This window comes from Poeciliopsis prolifica, unplaced genomic scaffold (genome assembly GCF_027474105.1).
Source record: "Poeciliopsis prolifica strain line A6 unplaced genomic scaffold, Auburn_PproV2 SCAFFOLD038, whole genome shotgun sequence".
Classification (NCBI taxonomy): Eukaryota; Metazoa; Chordata; class Actinopteri; order Cyprinodontiformes; family Poeciliidae; genus Poeciliopsis; species Poeciliopsis prolifica.
The window spans coordinates 4833680-4857190 of NW_026562413.1; the positions used below are offsets into that span (position 1 = coordinate 4833680).

The following is a 23511-nucleotide window of genomic DNA, read 5'->3' on the forward strand; positions in this document are numbered from 1 at the left end:
TCTTCACTTCATCTAAAGCAGCTTGATCCAGCTCTGCACCGCTATGGCACTGAACTGGCATTATATTATCCATGGCTTAAGCTTCTGGTAGGGTCTCCCATGGGTTATTGGCCCATGGGATCAGAAAAAGAGTGATTCAATTACCTAAGTTATGACTAAGGGGAATCTAATTGAGACAAAGGATCCCAGGATGGGAAAAAAAGAACATATTCTGATGTGACATAAGCTGGGTGATGGATGGGGGTAGAGGCCTGTGTATATTTTGGGACTAATAGTGGTATAGTCATGTGCAAGATTTAGGACGTCCAATTTCTCCTTGGGGATCAATAAAGTCTATTCTATTCTATTCTATTCTAAATGTGAAATTGTTTTGACAGAAATCTTCAAGCATGATCTTAATGTGTGATCTTAATACTTTTTTTTCTGTAAACTGGAGTAATTGTATTACAGGTAAATATCAAAATCTTATATCCCATCCACTGAGAGTTATTCCTGATAAAGACGCTCCTTGTAGTCGTGTACCATCTGTCTTTGGAAGATTTATGCTTCTCCTTACTTTCAGCTGTGAGATGTTTAAGTTTCATTTAAAGTCACCCCAATAGAGCTCAGTAGGAGCAACATCTGGGCTTAAACCCAGTTCAGCACTTGTTCCATATTTCTTAATTATCAGTCAGTCAATTCTGGATCTACTGCTATATTTTGGGTCACTGTCATCTCGCAGGGTCCAATTCTGCTTCATCTTGGTTCTTGTTATGATGTAGCATGTTCCGTAAAGGTCCAGCATAATGAATTTTTCAGGTATGTAGTGCTATTTCATAGCGCAATCAAGTTGGACTCACCTGTTATAAAAATGCTGCCTCGGGTGATTAAATGATTTCTCAATCATGCATGAAAGAATCAAAGCAACACTCCAGGTATGTTTCCATGAGGAAATAGCATTATAACATGTAAAGCTTAGAATAGTCATTTTTACATGGTAATTTAACCTCAGGTTTATGCCAAACATGTCCTATTCTGATGTTAAAATTGTGTAATTTTACTCTGAAAATGTTCTCAAGTCTTTTCTCCAGCTTTTGTTAGTTTTATAATTATGCTTCCATTTCTTTGTATTGTTTGAAGAGCTTATGAGTGTCAATCTTTCAGAATATACCATAAAAACACAAATGTTCTTGTAGGGTGTCCTAGTTTTTTATATTGTCTGTATAATGTCAGTTTGAAGAACCCGTTCAACCTTAAATCATGCCTGTGCACTTTGTGAAGTAAAACTGTCAGGACAAAATCCACAAAGAAGAAGGAATAACAGAGAAAAACCATAATCAGCCATACAGTAGGTGTGAGTTTTAAACGACGTAGCACTGCACTTTGTTTGTCTTCAGCATTGCTGATGAAAATCTTGAATGGAAATATACCAATAGAACAAAAATTAAACAGCTTGAAGAGAATCTGATGGCACCAGTCGTCATTTAGTCGTCAAAGTCTACTCTCCTCACAGCATACATGTTTCCAGACGTTAGCGTTCCTGGATTTGTTGGGAGAGTTTGTATATTCTCCTCCTACGTGCGTGTGGTTTCTCTAGGGACTCTGGTTTCTCCCTTAAGCAGGTGTGAGTGTGTATGTTTGTCTACCCTGCATGTCTTTCTTCGCTGCCCTTTTATGGACTAGCAACTTGTAAAGAGCTGTCACTCACCAAATGACTGCAGGAGATAGGCATCAGTAACCCCTGTGAAGCCTAATAGGAGGTCAGAGCAGTAATTTTATTCCTACAAGTGAAACTAAAAACTAGTTGAAACTCCTGTGGATTCGATAAATATATGTGTCTTTATAAATTGTATATATCTGTTTACTTGCGTGTGTTATCTGTATCTCCACTTTTTATTGGACAAGTAGTAGTGCACACCCTGGAGAATTTGCCATTAGGTCACAGAGTAGACACACAGCCATAGTCTCACCCAGGGCAATTTTAGAAAGCCCAATTAGCCTAATATGTATATTTAGGAGCACATAGGGAACTTAGTCATGTTTGTCAAGAACATTCAAACTTCATAGAGACTTAGACTTAGACTTAGACTTGACTTTATTGATCCCTTGGGAAGACTCCCTCAGGAAATTATAGTTACCAGCAGCTCACAGGCAAAAATGTGGCACACAGTAAGCATACACAAAATACAAAAAAATACAAATTAAATACAAAACAAAGAATATAAATACAACACAAAAGGAAATTATAGCAATTTGGTCGATAGATTGACCAGTGATATGGTATTGCACTGTATGGTTTGGCTGATAAATATGGAGTTCACATTTGTAGAAAAACTACTCCTTCTTCCCTCTGTCCTGTGTCACCTCCGACCCCCCAGTGAGGAGTTGTACAGTCTGAAGGCGTGGGGGACAAAGGAGTTCTTGAATCTATTGGTCCGGCACTTGGGAAGCAGCAGTCTGTCACTGAACAGGCCTCTGGCTGCTGATGACGTCGTGTAGAGGGTGGCTGCTATCGTCCATGATGTCCAGCAGTTTGTTCAGTGTCCTCGCCTCTGCCACCGTCACCAGAGAGTCCAGCTTCATGCCGACCACAGAGCCGGCACGCCTGATCAGTTTGTCCAGTCTGGACGTGTCCTTCTTGGATGTGCTGCCTCCCCAGCACACCACGGTGTAGAAGAGGACACTGGCGATCACTGACTGGTAGAACATCCACAGCAGTTTGCTGCAGATGTTGAAGGACCGCAGTCTCCTCAGGAAGTACATCCTGCTCTGCACCTTCCCGTACAGGTGGCTGGTGTGTTTTGACCAATCCAGTTTACTGTCCAGCCACAGCCTGAGGTATTTGTAGGAGTCCACGGCCTCAAACTCAGTTCCCTCTAGCACGACTGGTCTCGGCATTGGTCTGGACCTCCCAAAGTCTATAACCAGCTCCTTCGTCTTAGAGGTGTTGAGTTCCAGGTGGTTTGTGTGGCACCAGAGAGCAAAGTCCCTCACCAGACAGCAATATTCCTCCTCTCCGTCGTCCCTGATACATCCGACTATGGCTGTGTCATCACCTTACGTCTGTATGTGACACAGCTTCGAGTTGTAGTGGAAGTCAGAGGAATACAGGGTGAACAGAAGAGGTGCCAGCACTGTGCCCTGAGGGGCTCCTGTGCTGCTGACCACAGTGTCAGACACGGTGTCCTTTAGCCTGACATACTGCGGCCTGTTGGTGAGGTAACTATGGATCCAGGTGACCAGGTGCTGGTCCACTCCCATGCTATTTAGTTTGTCCTGGAGCAGAAGGGGCTGGATTGTATTAAAGGCACTGGAGAAGTCCAAGAAAAGGATCCTCACTGTGCCACTGCCCTTATCCAGGTGGGAGTGGGCCCGGTGCAGCAGGTAGAGGATGGCATCTTCCACACCAACATCTGCCTGGTAGGCGAATTGCAGGAGGTCCTGAGCATGTTCCACCTGAGGTCTGAGGAGGCCGAGGAAGAGCCGCTCCAACGTCTTCATCAGGTGTGAAGTGAGTGCCACGGGCCGAAAGTCATTCAGCTCGCTGGGCCTGTTCTTCTTGGGCACTGGGACGATGCAGGATGTCTTCCAGAGGGTGGGCACTTCCCTTAGCTGCAGGCTGAGGTTGAAGATCCGCTGTAGTGGCTCTCCCAGTTCAGCAGCGCAGGTCTTCAGCAGCCTTGGACACACCTGGTCCGGCCCTGCTGCTTTCCTGGGCTTGAGCTTCCTCAGCTGTTCTCTGACCTGGTCTGTGGTGATGTGGGGTGGAGGTTGTGCTGAGGTGTGTGGGGGGGTTGTCAGTGTTTTCTTGTCTGTGGGGAGGTGTGTGGTAAGGAGCAGAGGTGGCTGCAGTGAGAGGGGGGTTGGGGGGGCACAGACTGGTTGAACCTGTTGAAGAAGTTGTTCAGTTGGTTTGCCCTCTCCATTGTTCCCTCAACGACTCTGGTCTTTGTGTTGAGGCCAGTGATGGTCCTCACACCTTCCCAGACCTCCCTCATGTTGTTCTCTCTCAGCTTCTGCTCCACCTTTCTCCTGTAGCTGTCTTTTGCTTCCCTCACATACTGCTTCACCTCCTGCTGTGCTGCCTTCATGGCCTCCCTGTCTCCTCTCCTGAAGGCAACCTTCTTCTTGTTGAGGACAGTTTTGACTTCCCGCGTTACCCAAGGCTTGTTATTAGGGTAACAGCGGACAGTCTTAGCAGGGGATACCACATCTGCGCGCAGAAGAGATAGTCCGTCAGGCAGTGTGTCAGCCCCTCTATGTCCTGGCCATGCGGGCTGAACAGTGCATCCCAGTCCGTGGTGTTATAACAGTCTCTCAGAGCACTCTCCATCTCAGGGGACCACCTCCTGATGGAGCGAGCTGTTGTAGGCTGCTTTTGGACCAGGGGGGTGTACAGTGGCTGTAGGTGAACGATGTTGTGATCTGACTTCCCTAGTGGGGGTAGGGGTGTTGCTCTGTATGCATCCCTCACATTGGCATACAGGAGGTCGATTGTCCTGTTATTCCTGGTGGGGCAGTCAACAGCTTGGTGGAAAGTGGCCAAAGTAGAGTCCAAGGTCACATGGTTGAAGTCCCCAGAGATTATAATAAAAGCGTCAGGATGTTTTGTCTGTAGCCTTGCTGTGACAGAGTGGATTTTTTCACAGGCAGTGGTAGCGTCCGCTCTCGGTGGGATGTAAACGCAGATGGAGATCACGTGACTGAACTCCCTCGGCAGGTAGTATGGCCGCAAGCTAACGACTAGTAGCTCGAGGTCCCGACAACACCAAACAGTCTTTACAGTGATATGTCCTGGGTTACACCATTTATTGTTCACATACATGATGAGTCCCCCACCTTTTCTTTTACCACTCGCTTTCGTGTCCCTATCAGCCCTCACAGCGGTGAATCCTGGCAGGTCCACGTTAGCGTCCGGCACGAGGTGGTTCAGCCATGTCTCTGTAAAGATGAACAAGCTGCTCTCTCTGTAGATCCGCTGGTTGTTCAGTGCAGACAGCTCATCCATCTTGTTCGGCAGCGAGTTCACATTCCCCATGATTACAGTGGGAATCGATGGCTTGTAGCGCCTCCTGTTGTCCGCTAGCTTAGCCTTTAGCTTAGCCCCAGCCTTGCAGCCCCTCGGTCTCCTCCTCAACTCCACCGGAATGTTGTGTCTTATGCCGGCTTGTCCCATTGTTCTAAAGTCCAGCAGTTCCTCTCTCGAATAAGTGAGAAGTTTGGAATTATCCATAGGATAAATAAAAAACACACACAGCCTCTTCTGTGTTGAAGAGGCAACATAAAAAGTTAAAAAAGAGCTAAAAACTGGTATTGCACAACTGCAGAGCATCCTGAGCTGGGAATTGAACCCAGCACCTTCCTGCTGAAAGATAACTGTTCCACTGTCCGGCTCTTGAAAACCCTCAAGCAGTGAGTTTATTTTATGCAATTCAAAAAGTGAAACTGTCTGATTCAGAGCTTATTGGTGTTTGATGGATATGGCATAAGCTGGTGAAAACTTAAAATCACTGTCGTGAAACAGAAATAAATAACAATAGACGTTGGCCTTCTGAAAAGTATATATACGTCCTGTACAGTTTATGCGCTCAGAACTTGCTAGGGTTTCTGTTTACATAAATGACTGCACCCATGCAGCATGACATGGAAGTAATCAGCCTGTCAAAGTCCTGAAGTTACTTTAACAGTTACATTATTGAGTTTCTATGAGGAAACTCAATACTGGTCGATCAAGTACAGTGATCATCAAACCAGGTAGATGTATTTTTGTTGAAGGAGACAGAGTGACAGCAGTAGTCCATGACCTACTTATGTCTGTGTGTGGTGACTATTTCAGTGTCTTATTGCCTGTCTGCTGCACAACTGTCAGTTCAGCAGCTGCCAATAAAAGGCTAAAAAGAGCAGTTTAGTAGTTTCTTAGAAAAAGCAACATTCCACTTTTTTTTAAAAACTTTTATCAAATATTTTTGTTCAACATAGTACCAGTACATTTAACAACTTAAGAATATCAGGTTATTTTTTTAATTTGTTTTTGTATTTATGTCTAAAGAGTTTATGAAAACCAAAAATAGGGTTTCTCTGACCATTTGAATATTACATAGGTGCAATAAAATGGGATATTTACATGCAAAAATGTTATGCTATGGCCTGTTACAGGATAGCCATTCATAGGAAAAATTTCAGAATTAGTTTTGCATGATTGATGAATTTTAAAATGTGCATAGAACCAATCTGAAAAATGTTTATGTAATCTGGTAAGATATGAGAAACATTTTTCAATTCGGAATGAGTTCTTCCAGAAAAATTTAATCCTGGATTGACCCTTGTATTTTTACAGTTGATGTTTGCTGTACTTTGATCCAACAGGCTTCAAAACAAGTCTGTAGACTTGTACTGTTGAAATACTGATAAGACCTGGACAAAGTATTTGCTACAAAATGTGGGTCATCCTTTATTTTCTTTTTCTGATAAATTGCTAGGTGTGGTCTTCTATGAATCCCTGGTATACATTTGGATTATGTAATTTGATAAACCTTAGTGATCCTTGATTACTAAGGCAATTTGTTGATGAGGTAATTCCTGGCTGCTGAGAGGGAGAACAGCAGCCATAAATCTGGATAACCGATTGCTCTCTTTTATGCCACACCTAAATGATTCAGATCAAACAAGTTTTAATATGAGACAAATCAGAGTAAATAAGATTCCAACCAACCTGGGTCTCTCCAGAAAAGCAATTTCTCCTTAAACCCAACAACTGGTTGTGCCACCTTTAGCAGTGAAACTACCCCAAGCATTTTTAATGAATGGCAGAGTGATCTTTGTCCCACTAATCCTTGTGAATCGGGTTTTCAACCCTTTAAGGTTCACGCCAAAGCAACTCGATCATTTTAATGTCCAGTCTTTCACTGGGCCACCAACCACATGTTCTTTTTTCTTCCACTCAGAAATGTCACGGCGTGTGTCATCAGAGCCTTGGCCTGCATGCTAGAGCTTAAGGTCACAAACTGTTAACAGGATATTCTTCTCAATGAAAACAGTACTCCAGGTTCTGCAGCAGCCCAGAGTCACACCAACCACAGCGCTCCACTTTTCCTTCCCCACAAAGCCAGGTATATTTTGACAAACGCGAGATGGGCCTATTTTTTGTTTTTGCCTCTGAACTCTTGTTGAATCATGAACATTAAACTTAACAGGCAAACAGGCCTGCAGGGCTTCAGGTTCTTTTATTACGTCATAATCTATTAAGTCAACCACTGTTCTTATTTCATCGACCTCCAAAAAGCAAAACACTTGCACAGGTAAGAGTTTTCACTCAAAAATGTATTAAATTAATCACTTTCATTACTTTAACAAGCACAATTTACAGTCAAAACAGGCTATGGTCCATTAGTGCCTTAGACAATTAATACATTAGTCACTTGTAAAACACAAGGCCTGGATTCTTATAAATTTCTGCCGAGTCAAGTTATCAAGTTATCAAACATGAAGCTGTACAAGAGACTCTGCGTTGTGCCCCTCATGTCTTTCAAGAGGCACAATGAAAGATCGAACAGGTTATTTATCAGAGGCCTGTGTTTAACTATCAATGCCGTTTATTTAAAGACTATGTTTGGTATGAGTTTTTAATATCATACGTGATGAAGATAGCTAGCTTTTGGTGTCCTTTGTAAAGGACCAAGAGCAACACCAATGTGTAGATCTGAAAGCTGGTTGCTTCAGGTTCTTTTAATCCAAATACATTTGTGCATCTTTAACCAGACTGACCCCCTTCTCTGTTATAGACAAGGAGACGTGTTACTGCGTGGTTTCTCTGCATTAGCAAAAGGATGTGCAATGAGAAAAATTATGCTGCTCCCTTTGAATGAAGGGAAACCACTGAGGTCACAGCACATCTAATCTTGTAGCGTTTAAAAAAGTAAATAAATAAACACCACATAAATATGTCATCAGGAAAACACTGATAGACGGGCCACAGCATATTACCTGGACTAAACACATTCAAGATGGAGTTTGAAATATGTCAACGGTAATATTTGATTCCAATAAATAAAACACTGAGATGAGCTGCAGTCGAGCGAAAGGTTAGATAATTATCGTTTCTATACAAAGTAAGGAGTCCGACAAAGAGATTCAACACAAAGTACTGAATCCAAGAAGGAAAAAAAAAATCATGTACAGATACAATGTGCTGGAGTTTACAAGACTGTCAGATTATTAATAGACCATTTGACTTAACTGATTAAATTATACAATTTGTAAACTGACTGATTCAAAAATAAACCTTCCCAAACCTGTTGGGCTCCCATCTCCAACGAGTCGTCCATTTTGTTGCATAATATCATTTGAGCTTAGACTAACGCTCTTAGCCGACATATTCAGTCCTTCAGAGGAGCAGGACTCCGGTTATCAACCAGGTGAATTTAGGATTAAATCGAGGTATCGCACAACTGTTTCCCATTTCTACAAGCAAAGGGAAAAAAAAAAAAAAAAAAAAAAAAACAACAAACAAGTCAAACTCTGGAAGGAAATTATTGATAGGACACATGTTTTTCCCCCAAGGTGGCTGGAATGTTGAGCACATTTAGCCCCTTGTCCGAAATACCACGCCGACCTCTCTTCTCACATGGTGAAAGCAGAGGAAGGAACATCTGTGCAATGCGAAATGGGACAGGGGCAGAGTGCTGCTACATGCTGTACTGGAGCACAGAGAAGTTCTTCATGGCACTGTCCAGCACCACGCCTGCCTCCTGCATTTCATACCTGTGGAGAACAACAAGTATGGCTTTTAACTCATTTTCTTTGCTTCTTTAAATGTAGCACACTTTTTTTTTTTTAAATTGCCACTGGTCTCCAGTCTTACCAGTCTGGGGTAGAGATGGTGTAGTAGACAGGCAGCTGGCTGCAGGTGGAGACACAGCTGAACTCCTCCAGACTGCAGGTCCCCATGTTGGAGAAGAGGAGCCAGTCTCCCACCAAGAGCTCTGGCAGAAGGCAGCGCTCCACCACCTGGTCCAGCTGGTCCAGTGACGGGCCCCACAGACTGCTGGGATACACCGCTTCATCAACACACAATGCGTGCTGCAGAAATAAAGACAAAAAAATAAATAAATAAAAAGGTTGTTTAGAAGAAAATTTAGAGACGATCTCAACTGTGGAAGCACACACACAATTCTTTGATTTCTGAGATTGTTCCTTTAAGTCATTGTCAAAGGTCACAATCGACGACAAAGCAGCAAATATCAAGTCATGAATCATGTAGTCATTTTCTTGAATGGTTATCAGCCAACTTCCAACAAGCTATATCTGATTAGCGGTTCCTCAAGTCAATTGAGGACCAAAGTAAACATTGCGTAGAGGTGAACAAAGACTTATGATGCACCAATTCAAAATGACTTTCTGGTGAAGAGATGCATCAAATATGGGATGATTATCACACCAAGTCTGCATGAGCCGACTGCCAGTTTCAGGGGTTGGCAATGTTTTCAAAAAGTTACGGTTTCAAAACAACTAAGGTCATTTGGCTGAAAGGTTTTTCCTTTGATAACGAGGAAGACAAATTTGGCTGCAAGGACTTTTAACATATTTGAAAAATGACCACCATATTGTATGTCTGACACAAGCTCAGCATTACAAAGTCTACTTCTTGTCACAACATTTATTAAACAAACACGCAAGACTCATGCTTGTGTGACACATTCAGAAACGTGGAATATTTTAATGTCTTTCTGCAACATTTATTGCCATCTTTGGACAATCACTGGAAAACAGCAATCAAGTGAGGCTGCATCACCCTATGGATCAAAAATGTTGCTATATGGAATGTTTCATTTGGATATCATATATCAAAACACAATCATGTGCTTCATGCCAAATTTTTATAAAGCTAAAACATCTTTTTGTATTTAACCAGATCTGCTGTCAGTGTGTTGGTGGCCTTACTAACCTTGTGCACTGATGGAGTGGTGATGATGTTCCCCAGTAGCTTGTGGCTGAATGAGCCATAAACACCTTCGTTCATGTAGTACAGAAACTCTGTATCCTCATTCTTCTCACCTGTTGTAATACATTTAAACATGTTAGAAAGACAGCAACATTTCTGAGCTATGAATTTAAGAGTCGACATTCATCTCAACACCTTTTGCTCCAATCAAGTGCGCTCAAACAAGAAAAGGAGGGAAGAACATTTCAAAAGTCTCACCTTGCGACTTGTTGTCCCAGCGGCGAGTCACCACCTCCTTGCCAATAACACTGACAGCCAGGGTGAAAGCAGAGGCCACATAGAAGCAGCCGGGCTGCGCCAGAACCTGCGCACCTGATCGCTGGGGGAAGTAGGCGTCCAGGAGAGGTCGCACTGCAGACTCAACCTAGAGGGGAAAAAAATGATTCAAGCAGATTTTAAAGGAGAGTTCAAACTAAAAACACAACTGTTTGACTCAATTGCCTGCTTCTTATTTAGTGTAAATTTCTATCTTCCAAATTGCTACTGGAAAGTGGCAACTAAAAGAAATAACCTGCATGTCCAGAGTAAAGTGTACAGATTTTGAGCTGCTTTAATTTCAAAAATAAAATTCAATGCAAAACAAAATATAGATTAACAAAATTTAGACTTTTGAAATCTCATCATGACTATTAAAACTGACCTGTTTGAGCTGAAATTCAGAGCCAGTAAATCCACCACCGATATCCAGGATCTGCATGTTAAAGCCCAGATCCAGCTGACGAGGGAAAACAAGTTGGTCAATCCCAATAAAACTCCATTTACGTCCAAATGTTGAAATTTTTTTTTTAAAGCTGGTGCTTACCCCCATGTCAAATACACAGCGAGCGTCTGACAGAGCACGGGTGTAGGCCTGCTGCGGGTCCTGACAGGAGCTGGGGATGTGGAAGGCCGCTCCCACCACTTGGACCCCCAGCTCCTTGGCCATCTCCAGCAGATGTCTGCAGCTCTTCAGTGAGAAACCAAAGGGCATGCTGGTCTCTGCTGCGTGCGCCTCGGTGGTTAACTGCAACAGCAGCCTGAACGAAAGAATAGAATCCTCCAATTAAATCACATGCATCTAGAAGTTTACGCTTTGAAGTGTGTCGCAAGATGAAAGAAAAATATTTCTAATACAACTGTTGATGACGAGTATTTTCTCATTTACTTTGCCTCTGGGTGCAGGCGAGCAATCTTGGAGAGCTCCGCCTCATTCTCACAGACGAGATGGTGTACACTGTTCTTGGTGGCATACTTGATGTGTGCCAGCTGCTTAAAAGCGCTCGACAGGATGATGTTTTCTGGGGGAACGCCGTGCTCCAGAACCAGGCTCACCTCAGCCTGGAGAGAGGAAAACACACAAGTTAGAAGAAATTCACAGATTCCAGAAGAAAATCCCCCATGAAAATCATACAAAAAATAACTAGAGTATTATGTAAGTTTAATGGGTAACACTTATCAGCTGACAAGTAATCAATAGAGTGCTTGTGATGCAACTGCCCCAAAACATAAAATGCTTTCATAAGAGGATGAATCGCTGTGTTGATTAAAAAGATATCCTCACCTTGTTAGCGCAAACAAAGCCCAGGCCCAAGGACGCCAGCACCTCGATGACTGCAGGGCTGCTGTTGCACTTGACCGGATAGTAAGGCTGCACCTGTGGCATCATGCTCTGCCAGCATGTATGCTGGCGCATCAGGGCACCGAGGTTGCCCACCACAAACGCACTTTTCTCCACCTGTCAACACAGTAGCAGTTCAACGGCGCAGCTCTTACAAAAATTCTGTTTTCACACAACCTCAGCTTATTCTAACCAAGGCTAACCTGATCCTGTTCACAGATGTGTCCATCAATAACGTCTTCCAGAGTAACTCCTCCATCCAGGAGTTCAATGACGTAACTTGGTTTGTCAGGGAATCCTTTCATCTTAACCGTGTTCCAATAAGCCGATGATCATAAAGAAGTAGTAAACGAGTCCGGGGGTCACGACTGAGCCAATGGGGTCCTGCCGGTATGCAACAAACTGCAAAGATGGACACAAACAGAATCAATATGACGCGACTTACAAATTCTTCATTTGTTTTGTGTTTTTTATAGTGTAACATTCCGTTAGACTTGTTTTATTTTCATGCAGATAAAAGAAACACTAACATGGACAAGTCAGGAGATGGACCTGTCCCGCTATCAGCTAGGATCCCAAGGTGGCTCAGCGTTGAAGTCAAAGTGCTCCCGGTAAAGGGCCGCCCCTAGGCCCTCTGGGTAGCGCTCATACACCTGTACAGAGACAGGGGAGCCCTGGGGAAAAAAAATAACACAATGTAAGACAAGAATGTATGCGCAAGAGGCAATAAAAAGGGCATCTACATGGAGCTGGCAATATTACAATCTGATATTTTCAAACTTTATACTGCAGGCTGCACTGAGCCCACAAAAACAGCTTCGTATTTGCCATTTCAGTAATATGAACTCCTACTGGCGTAAATAAAAAAAAAACATGATATGTAGAGTGTAAAATGCATGTAAATTCATCTATACACAATAAAAATAAAGTGCCCAAGCAATTCACCGAGCTTGCGATATTGTGATGACCACTGCATCACAATTTCATTTCAATTTCTGTAGCTTAAATTGAAATGTATATTTTTTGAACGTTTTTTTTTTTTTTTTTGTGGATTTAGGTCACGATTTCTCATAGGTTTCAGTCTGAATGAAAACATAAATCAGCCCAAATTTTCATCTTTCAAAACTATGCGACTGTCCTAACTTCAGACCTAAAAACATGACTCAAACAATTAAACAGAAAGGAAATACAGAAAATTTAAAATATATATAATTTTTTACTTTTATTCGATCTCTTTGCCTAAAATCTACGGTAAACGTGACCCATTCCTCCCTTAAGTTGAGACTTAACTTAAAAAGTTTCCAAACCACAGAGAAGGAAACAGTCATGCGGCTTAAATAAGATCTAGGCGTCTTTGGTGTAATGTGTTGGTGAAACTCATCTTTAAAGCCACTAAAATCTAGTCATAACAATATAATGTGAGATTGTACTTATTCCACAACCACTTAAAAAGCTTGGTTATGTTTATTTAATTAAAAAACGCTAGTATTTATCTTACTTCCACAAACGATAACATGGCCGGTTTGTCAGGCATTTAATGCGTCTCCCCAAATCCCGCGCATGCGTTGTAAGTGAAAACACTGACTGACAACTTGACAAATTGAATATTAATTCAATGCGTCACCAAAGATGATAAAATAAACCAGGAAAACCAGTACCGTTACAAATGCCACAAATAAACCTGATTATTTTGGCACTACGGACGGGGAAAAACATAAACACGCTGGGTAAAGAGTCAAGGCAGAAAAGCCGCTAACGTTAGAGTAGCTCTCGGCTGCCCTTCGGTCGGAGATGGCTGTGTTAACGCCGCATTTTCATAATAATCCTACAACAAACCTCAACACAAATCCGGTACACAAAAACACACTAAACCTGACTCGCTGAAGCAATATTTACATGTTCGAATTAAAACGGAAGACATGTCGAAATCCCAGAGCTCAGTGAACGGGTCTATCATGTGTAGCAAGACAGCAGAAAGAGCAGCCCGCCATGTTAACGTCCGCTTAATGAATCCTCCTTGGAGCAACAGCCGGGGAACAACGCTTCGCTGTACTTACGTGAGATAACGGCCGAAAGGTTTTGGAAAATCGTCTTCTCTTTTTCGGCGGAATTTTTAAAGAGTAGTGGGCCCAACGTTGAAAGAAAGAAAGAAGGCTATTTTTGCCATATGTTTAGGTCGGAAACCCGCGTTGACTCGCTGCGTCCTCTCCGTCGGTTGGTGGGTGGAGAACTACTGGAAGAGAGCAGGGGAAGTAGAAAAGGTGATCAACGACCAGTGGGCGGGGCTAGTCGTTTCAGTTTCACCAATGAACGCGCTGCATTTTTGAGCGCATACCAAATATGTATTTCCGAATATTGTAAGGTCCGCAGTGTCCCGGGTTTGTTCATTTAGGTTACATAACCATAAACTTTCCATATATGGCCGCACAATAAACCAGCCCATACTACTCTTTTAATGTTTTTAATAAGACAATGATAGGTTGCTATGGCGGCACAGCTTAGCCTCAATAAACCAAGTGTTGAAGAACGCCTACGTTTATGGAAAACATACAACATTTAAATGTAACTGTAAACAAAATTAATAAAGGAGATCAAGGATATCAGCTGTGATATCCTTTTGTGGGGTGAATAACTTCAAAAGTGGATAACACTTTAAGCTCTGATGTGAATCATCTACTATATTAAAGATTTGTCTTGTCATGCTTTTCCAGCGTTTAAAAAACATTAAAGTCAAGACAAGTCAATGTTTTTTAAACGCTGGAAAAGCATGACAAGACAAATCTTTAATATAGTAGATAATTCACATCAGAGCTTAAAGTGTTATCCGCTTTTGAAGTTATTTACACCACAAAAGGATATCACAGCTGATATCCTTGATGTCCTTTATTCATTTTGTTTCTCAATTTCTAAAACAATAACGTGCATAAATGTATACAAGATAGCAAAACATCCCACTACAAAGAAATGTTTGGTATGTTTATTTGTTAAATGAGAATAGAATAATAGATGTGTAAGAACACATATTCTGGGTATTAGTCAAATGAAGTATCCCATTAACAAAGACTTGAAAAAACAGTTGAACTTATTACACTTCTACCACAATATCTAACATATTTCTTTACATTTTTTTGTAAAAATGCAAGTTGTGTCGTGAAGATGAATTACAGTCATGTATTAGATTGGTGTAGTCAAAGTTCAGATCCGAATCAAACAGAATCTTCGGCTAAGCTTAAAAAAGATAGTCTACCGTAGATCCCCATTCAATCCGATTGAGCTTAAGCTGTGGTTTTTGTTTTTTATTTTAATTTAACCAGGCAAGAGGATTGAAAAATACTTTTCACTTATAGCCTGAACATGCAAAGGTAGCAGTTAAATACTGTTTTAGAAAACGGTACCTTTAAAGATGATAAGGACTCATGATAAAATACTGAAATCGAATTTGTAGCAAAAATGAATTCAGTTCATTTTTAAAGCGCCTTTTCACAATATCATCTCAAAACACATTACAAAACTAAATCATTTCAATTATGCATAAATTTCAGTTTATTCTAGTTATCAAACATCCCAGTAAAGTTCAGTTTATTATTCAAAATAGTTAAAGATATTTTATGTCTAAGAAAGCCAAGCACATTCGAATGAGGCATTGACTTGCAGCGTTCAGTCTTCAATTAAAGCCCAATAAGTTATGCTGATTGTAACATGACAAAACATAAAAAAGTTTAAGGATTATGAAGACTTTTTAAGACAGGAAAGAATGTGGCAGTTGTGACAATGCAAGAAGGTTAAGCAACATATAATGTATGAAAATGAGGTTGACAGATCAAACCTGCTCAGACTGCCTTTGAATAGCTTAAGGCATTTTTCCAGTTAAGCTAGAGCTTGTTTTTGTGTATAAATGAGCAAACAACTTTTTACATAATAATAATAATAATAATAATAATAATAATAATAATAATAATAATAATAATAATAATAATAATAATAATAATAATAATAATAATAATAATAATAATAATGATGATGCACTGCAGCCACCAAAATATAGCTAGGGACTTATTTCTATGTGATTTTTTTATGAGGTTTGAGAGTTGCTCGTGGGAAAGTTTTGAAAGTCAGTGAGTCAAAAGTCCACTTACTGCAATAGGATCAGGCAAATCCAGGTGATTACTTTTTAAAACCTCATTTCAGTTTAAAGTCTGCGTGCTTGTGTATCATGGAATGTGAGGGATTAAAATATGTCAAATTTTTAACTATTAACTCTTTATATTTTCTTTGTCACCCAGTCTTGCTTTTTTGTTGGCGATCATTTAGCCGAACTTTTTTTTAGATAATCCAGATTGATGTAGGAATTTTCTAATGCAGCGAGATGTGTTATATAAAGTTCTGTAGACCACACACCGTTAAGACAAGCAGAAACGTTTGGCCTGCATCTGTCACAGTCAGATGACTTGTGTTTTTGTGCTTTGGAGGAACTGTGTGGGGTGGCCCAAACACCCTTTTCTTTTTTTATAGCACTCCAATGAACTCAAAAAACACTCTGACTTATATAGGCACTAAAGATTGTGAGGAGGAAAGTCCTACATGGAATTTTTTCAAAAGGTTATCTACTTCTTTAAACTTAATCCGAATGCTTTCAGGCATTCTGTGCAGTCTGACAAGAATAATGAGTTAAACGATTTTCAGGAAATTTGTTTAATTCTCCAGCACTTAATATTTTGCATATTCTTATTCCAGACAAAAGTTTGTTTTCGTAACTTTTAAAGAAAAAGTAAAGAATGTACTTTCATATTCACGAGGATGGGGGAGAAAATCCAATTTTGTGCTCCGGTTCCACTGAGTCTCATTAAAATGCAGTCACTGTTCTGAAAAAGGAAATTTAATTTTGAGCCAGAAGTTACAGATAGAAACCAAAATGATCAATAATCAGTTTCATATCCTCCAAACATCCATGCTTGAAAAAAATCCAAAGACATTTTCTTTTCAATGCTTGAGATATGAGATGTGTGCTTTAGAGAATTTATTCTAAAGAGCGAAATGTCTGGTGTCAAATTTAATGCAACATTGCAAAAGTCATAAATGAGTCAAATGTCAAATGGAAAAAAAAACTCAGTTATTCCATTTTAGTGTTTTTAAAGAAAAAAACAACACAACAATCAGTTTATTATTTATATCTACATTCTCCTTAGAAAACACACACTGTATTTTCTTTCCATTATGATAACAAAGTATTCACAAAATAAAACTCAAGCCAATTTAAAATGTATCACAAGAAATGCGAGAGCCCCAGTGTAAAGATTTAAACACAGAGTTGGATAATAAATGTGAAAATGCAACTATTTAAGAATTTCTACAAAATAGCTTTGCTCCAAGCCACTGATTTCAAGATATCTACTGCCTCCTAGTGGCAAAAAGGTACATAGTACAGTACCTTTATCTCGCCGCAAGGAGGCAATGTTTCAGAAAAGCTGAACGGCACATTATCATCCAAAAGAAGCTTTATTTTTTACCACCACGGGAGGGCAGCAGTGAGAGGGAGCGGTTGCGCAAACGCAGAACTTCTTCCTTGATCAGCTGACCGTGAGTGAGATGCCCAGTTGAAGGACCTGTGAATGTTAAACCTTATATTTTCCTCTTCATATATGGAAAGCTGTGTCTGTTTCATTGAGTTAAATCCCGTGACCATCGCGTTGAGACCGTCAGGCTCATCGGTAAGTGCAGAAATCCTCTATGTATTAGTGTCGTGACGGCGTGAGGCTGCAGCGACAAACAAGCCCGTGTCAGCAGCGGCAGGAGGAATCATTACATGAAGCAGATTTATTCAGCTGCTTTTCATAGATTTTATTTTTTTGCACTTAAAGTTATCCGCAACTTAACGACGAGCGATCCGTGGATCATGTGATGTTCACCCCCTTTAATTAAGCAGATGATCACTGTTTAGCAACGCTTCTCTGCTTAGGCTGATCATATGACCATAAATCACCAGACCTGTCTTTTTACGCAGTATGTGGTTCTGACTGTAGCCATGAAGACAAATAGGAAGTGTACAGTAGAAACAGGGAAACGAAATATCGGTCAGCTGAGTTCTGTTCGGGACAGATGTCACGGTCAGTATCCGTGAGCGTTGGTGGTATAGTGGTTAGCATAGCTGCCTTCCAAGCAGTTGACCCGGGTTCGATTCCCGGCCAACGCAAGGCTTTTTCCTTTTTTATGAGAATTGCCAATAAGGTCATAGAAATTAAAAACATTATAATGTTGGATATTCCCGCTGTGTGGGCTGTCCCTGGTTAGTTCAATGTTAGACTCACACACTCTTGTTTCTGAGAAGTGTTTTCACTCCATTGATGAACAAGTCAAGAGCAAGTAGTGGCTTGGATTTAGTACAGTAAACACACAGTGGTTTGACATAGAAAATTAAAGACGAGACTTTGTATTATTTTCTGTACAGAAGACCAAATAATCGACTTACACTTGTGAACCTAATCAGTGATCTCTACTTCTAAACTAACAATTCTTCTTCTCTGTTTACTACCATCAGTGACTTCTCTCCACACGTAGCTGGGTGAACAAACTTCCTGAAAGCAGCCATGACAGAATTCTGGTTGATCTCCGCTCCGGGGGAGAAGACCTGCCAGCAGACATGGGACAAGCTCATGGTGGCCACTACGCGGACCAGTAACCTGTCCACCAACCACAAATTCAACATCCCAGACCTTAAGGTGACGCAGTACGCTCACCCTATAAATGATCTATGTTGTTGTTTTTCTTTGTTGAATTTTAGTGTTTACATCAAACAGGTTGGGACTCTTGATGTGTTAGTGGGCCTGTCGGATGAGCTTGCAAAGCTAGACACTTTTGTGGAAAGGTAAACCACGCCACTATGAGCTCGTATGGTTTTGTTGTGTCGTTCAGTTCAGACTACATTAATTTCCAACTCTTTTTTGTGATTGTTTTATCATCATGTTCAGTGTGGTGAAGAAAGTTGCTCAGTACATGGCCGATGTTCTGGAGGACAGCAGAGACAAAGTCCAGGAGAACCTACTAGCTAACGGAGGTAAACATACCTGCAAAAGTATTCATAGCCTTGTGATCTTTTCACATTTTGGCCACATCATCCATTTTAACATCCATTTTACATCCATTTTACTGTCCATTTTACACAAACATCCATTTTACTGTGATAGATGGTCTATCATATAAAATGATAGACTATTAAGCTTTAGCCTTAAGCTAAGACTTTATGAAGCCTTTAGCTTTATGAAGCTAAAAGTGAGAGGACACATGCATTTTAATAGATAAAAATCTAAAAATGCTGTATTCAGCCTCTTTCACTCTTAAAATTCAAGGCAAATATTTGCACCAAGTCACCTAATTAGCAAATAAAGTTTATCTCTCAGGTCTTCTGTGTCAGGCCTCAAAGGTAGAGAAGATTAGTGAACAAAGAGCCTCATGAAGACCAACAAACACATCAGGCCAGTCAGGGAGACGCAATATTTCACAGTTTGAACATCTCACTGCTGACTATTCAGTCCATCATCTGAAAATGAAAAGCATGGCACCACATTTGCAGCTGGCTGCAAACCATGTTGGGGGCGCAGTAAGCAAGCTGAAGAAGGTTTAATAAAGTAACTCACAGATTTTTAGTTGTGAAATTTTGTTTGAAAATCGTGGCTCATTTATCTGCGACAAAATGGGAATAGATGGAAATGATCTGAAGTCTTTTGCAGGGCAGTGTGGTTAAACAGTAATAAAGCATTGGTTTTCCTTCATATATTTAAACATATGTAAGTAAAAACAGTGAAAGTGAAAAATTTGAAAGCTGACGACTTTTTTGTGGGTTGCAGTCGACTTGGTCACCTACATCACCAGATTTCAGTGGGACATGGCTAAATATCCAATCAAACAATCACTGAAAAACATTTCTGAGATTGTCTCCAAGGTAAACCTTTTCCCCTTTAAGTTACCTTTTACTGAAGTTTTTTTTTGTGAATTATGCCTCAAAGAAAAAGTTTGGTGCACTAAATTAGAGTATAATTGACTTCCAGCAAGTGACTCAGATAGACAACGACCTGAAGGCCAGAGCTTCAGCCTACAACAATCTGAAGGGAAACCTGCAGAATCTGGAGAGGAAGAATGCGTGAGTAATGTTGAAGTTGGATTTCCGTTATTATTTTCTTCTTAGCTGCACAGATTGATAGAAAACAAGCATAAATGCTCAGATGGTTCTGATCTTTAGCTGGAGAACATACCGTAACAAAAGCCTTTCTGCTCGCAGTGTGAAGTGACTTTGTGTGTTCTTCCAGAGGGAGTTTGTTGACCAGGAGTCTGGCTGACATAGTGAAGAAAGATGACTTTGTCCTGGACTCAGAGTACCTGGTTACCATGCTGGTGGTCGTCCCCAAGTAGGATAATTTGCAGAATTATCTGTGTGATCAATATGAGAGCAATAGGCTGAATTTCTGTAGCTACAACTTTGTGAAATATGAAGATGTGTTGTTGTTTTTGTATCATCGTTAATAACTTTATTCCCATAAACTATTATTTTTGACGCGTGCATGTTGCATTGAAGTGTTTGTATTTTAAGTGCTGTTTTTTTTATTTTATGTTTATTTATTTATTTTAAGACAACAACATTATGTTATTTTATTTATTTATTTATTTCTTCCCCACAGGACGAACTACATTGACTGGCAGAAGACGTATGAGACGCTGGCAGAAATGGTTGTACCTCGTTCCACTAAGTACGTCCCTTTGATTTTACATAAAATAAACATTTACAACAAGTAATTTTGTTTCTTCAAACAATCTGAACATTATGAACTGTATCTAGCTAAATAAAAGCATTCAAATATATAAAAAGAAATGACAAAAAAGCAAAAATGCATTATAGATGATTATAAAAGAAAATGAATATTTGTCACTGTTACGTTTTTTTCTACTGAACATGTTTGCTCATATTTTAGTGTAGCAAATGAAAGATTCCAGACATTTTCTCAACCTTTGGCAATATTCAATAAGTTCAAGTCACTTTTTGTATTGGTTGGTAACAGATTACAGGACATTTATTTTTTATGTTCTTTAAATTAACCTCTATTTCATTGGAAAAATCCCATCAAAATTAAAAATCTCTAATGGAAGAGAATCCTGGCCAAGACTTATCAGTATTGTGTGTAAATTAAGTTCACAAGCAGTCATTATAAGACATTTTTACCACATGCTAAGAATAACATGCATTGCAGTTTAATATAATGTTAATGCAATTATTCACTTGATTACTTGCTGTAAAATACCAAACATGCTCTGCATTTTCTCACTGGAACGTATTCTCTGCTCTTTCTGTCAGGCAGCTGTTTGAGGACAACGATAGCGGCCTTTTCAGTGTGACGCTCTTCAGGAAGGCTGTGGATGACTTCAGACACAAAGCCAGAGAAAACAAGTAACTTCTCCTGATTCATCTGATAAACACAGATCTGGACACCATTTGTTGGCACCTGCTTATCTTGCAGTATTTTAAATGTCCCGTAACAAACATAGAAATATCCAATCCTTGATTTTATTAGATGTTTATTTGAGGTTGGTAGAATTGTTGCCTGGCAGAGAGAAAATCCAGGGTTTTATCAGGTGTAGACAATGACTCAGTGGATGGAAGAATAGAATCTGAGTCTTTGCGGGTCCTGTTATCTTATTCACCGTCTTCAGCAGATTTGGACATTTGTCCAAACTAGACCACCTCGGGATGTCAGACATGATAACTCAGTTATTGTCAATAACAGCGCATTTTGTTGCAGTTGTAAAAAAAAAAAAAAAAAAAAAAAATAGTGCTCCACGTCTTTCCTCTCCTCTCCTTGCACATTTATTGTCTGTGAATTGGGCTGAGTAAAAGCCACTTTTGCCACAAAACCATACAAAAAGACAAAACTGTATTTGTCTGTTGCATGTGTACACGTGTCAACAAAGCTGTCTACATCTGTTACTTCTTTATAAAGATTTTCAGAGCTTTTGTGAAACGATATTCTAACTGCTGTTCATCAACTCATATTGATTGGCAGCGTCTTGCATGAGCTTAATTGTTTATGTAGTGAAACGTGTTCATATATCTACCCTAAATTTGTTCATTCTAAACAGTCACATTTTATATTGATGACTGAAATATGTTTGATTATTATTATTAACATCCTTTATTTTTCTAATTGTAAACTTTCCCTTTATTTTCTTTTTCTGTTATTTTAGTGGCTAAGGGCAGACTCCTGCACATTTGTTTATTTTCCTAACCAGCTTTCTACTGTGTATCTTGACTCAGGTTTACAGTGCGCGACTTCCAGTACAACGAGGAGGAGATGAAGGCAGACAAAGAGGAGATGACCCGCCTGTCCACAGACAAGAAGAAACAGTTTGTAAGTCTGCTTTTCATTCACATCCAACCTGGCAAAGTACAGCATGTTAATGGGGGTAATGACAGAATGTATGGAAGTAACTCTAAGTTGTTTCTGACATAATGTTCTGATAAAAGGTCTTTTCTCAATGTTAAACTATGTTTTTTTTAATTAATTTTTTTAACTTATTTTCCATCTAGGGTCCTTTGGTGCGATGGCTGAAGGTGAATTTCAGTGAGGCCTTCATCGCGTGGATTCACATAAAGGCGCTGCGTGTGTTTGTTGAGTCAGTACTGAGGTGAGAGGTGTTAACATGATGCATCGAACATAACGTCAAATAGTAAGATTAATAGGATCTGGATTGAAAATACGCCATATGCAGCTCAAACGTGAAAAGGCCTAAATATCTGCTGTAATTTCATTTTTTATATTAGTACTCAAATGTTAAAGAATGACTTGGCGTTAACGTGGTGACCTACATCTATGCTTGTTTTTGTAGATACGGGTTGCCAGTTAACTTCCAGGCCATACTGCTTCAGCCCAACAAGAAGAACATGAAGAAACTTAGAGAGGTGCTGTATGACCTGTACAAACACCTGGACAGCAGTGCTGCCGTCATTGACGTGAGTTTCAGCCATGGCTACGGACTATGATGAAATGATTGTGATTACTTAGATAGAGCCCATCATTTTCTAATGCACCCATCAACTAATTGATACTTTAGGTGTTAATACATTGCCTAAAAGTACTTTAAAAAAGCAAATATTGGATAAAAGTGTAATTTGACTTGTGAGCTGAACTTTGGTTTTGACCTCCAGGCTTCCATGGACATCCCAGGTCTGAATCTGAGCCAACAGGAGTACTACCCGTACGTTTACTACAAGATCGACTGCAATCTTCTGGATTTCAAAGTCTGAAAATCTGGCTATTACCTTAATATGCTGTAATGTTTTGATGTGACATGCTTACTTTACAAGCTGTAATTTATTTTGTTCTGTCACCCGATTTCCACCTTTTGTTTCCCATTTTTGGTTTTCATTCAAATATTTTCTTGTACATTTCCAAGTGAAAACATCAAGTATGACTTCCTTGTAAGAATACAAAAGTGCTCAACTCTACAGTTTTATGTTGTTTGCTCTTTGCTCCTCGTTGTATATCCATTGACTCTCAGGAGCACTGGTGACATTCCCTATTTACCTTGAAAAAGTGCATTTTTAGTGGAGAAATAAACATGTGGAAGATCTGAGAGTATGGCTGAACACAGTGAAAATTTATCCCTCAGAATAAGCAACCGTGTTTCTTTTTTCTTTGCTTTTTTCAAATGTGTTGTGTTTATTTATCAAAAATAGGTATCTGTTTATATGTACAATTAAAACACTGCATTCCTTCTCTTGATGTGATCTGCGATGCACTAAATTGATCAGTTTACAAAAGGGCATTGATGCTTCATGATTTCCTTTGAAGAATATCAACACTGGTTTGTGTGCTAATGCTGTGTTGTTAGTGTGAAGGAAAATAAACCACACGCTCAAAAATTAATGTGAAAATAAATTCAGTATGTAATA

The 23511-nt window shown here is 40.0% G+C and overlaps 2 protein-coding genes and 1 non-coding gene across 4 annotated transcripts; 2 read left to right on the forward strand and 1 right to left on the reverse strand.

The window, feature by feature from the left end:
- Window positions 1–7278: 7278 nt before the first annotated feature.
- azin1b (antizyme inhibitor 1b) lies at window positions 7279–13825 on the reverse strand. Its single transcript, XM_055053914.1, has 11 exons — window positions 13634–13825; window positions 12107–12250; window positions 11780–11978; window positions 11520–11693; window positions 11124–11296; window positions 10782–10995; window positions 10620–10694; window positions 10178–10343; window positions 9923–10032; window positions 8840–9057; window positions 7279–8739 (listed from the first exon to the last, which is right to left on the reverse strand). The coding sequence occupies exons 3-11, from the start codon at window positions 11879–11881 to the stop codon at window positions 8664–8666; spliced, it is 1308 nt and encodes a 435-aa protein (XP_054909889.1). The 5' UTR covers window positions 11882–11978; window positions 12107–12250; window positions 13634–13825; the 3' UTR covers window positions 7279–8663.
- Window positions 13826–17124: 3299 nt separating this feature from the next.
- Window positions 17125–23511, forward strand: atp6v1c1b (ATPase H+ transporting V1 subunit C1b). Of its 2 annotated transcripts, none has more exons than XM_055054114.1 (13): window positions 17125–17288; window positions 18132–18292; window positions 18371–18438; window positions 18542–18627; window positions 19418–19512; window positions 19619–19710; window positions 19877–19975; window positions 20246–20314; window positions 20917–21009; window positions 21874–21967; window positions 22147–22244; window positions 22446–22569; window positions 22765–23511. In XM_055054114.1, the coding sequence occupies exons 2-13, from the start codon at window positions 18161–18163 to the stop codon at window positions 22861–22863; spliced, it is 1149 nt and encodes a 382-aa protein (XP_054910089.1). In that variant the 5' UTR covers window positions 17125–17288; window positions 18132–18160; the 3' UTR covers window positions 22864–23511. The 2 variants fall into 2 exon arrangements, with proteins under 2 accessions (XP_054910089.1, XP_054910088.1); XM_055054113.1 differs by having other exon boundaries at window positions 17125–17284; window positions 18112–18292.
- On the forward strand, window positions 17695–17766 carry trnag-ucc (transfer RNA glycine (anticodon UCC)). The gene has a single exon. It is a non-coding gene; the product is annotated as a tRNA-Gly (tRNA).

Bases quoted from the DNA above. Each gene is read 5' to 3' on its own strand.
- azin1b (XM_055053914.1), bottom strand. From the start codon at position 11,881: ATGAAAGGATTCCCTGACAAACCAAGTTACGTCATTGAACTCCTGGAT. The intron at 10,996-11,123 runs GTAAATGAGAAA...TCTTTCGTTCAG, and splicing joins CGCCTGCACCCAGAGGCAAA to GCTGCTGTTGCAGTTAACCA. The intron at 9,058-9,922 runs GTTAGTAAGGCC...TTATTTCTGCAG, and splicing joins CCACTCCATCAGTGCACAAG to CACGCATTGTGTGTTGATGA.
- atp6v1c1b (XM_055054114.1), top strand. From the start codon at position 18,161: ATGACAGAATTCTGGTTGATCTCCGCTCCGGGGGAGAAGACCTGCCAG. The intron at 21,968-22,146 runs GTAAGTCTGCTT...TTTTCCATCTAG, and splicing joins CAGACAAGAAGAAACAGTTT to GGTCCTTTGGTGCGATGGCT. The intron at 22,245-22,445 runs GTGAGAGGTGTT...TTGTTTTTGTAG, and splicing joins TTTGTTGAGTCAGTACTGAG to ATACGGGTTGCCAGTTAACT.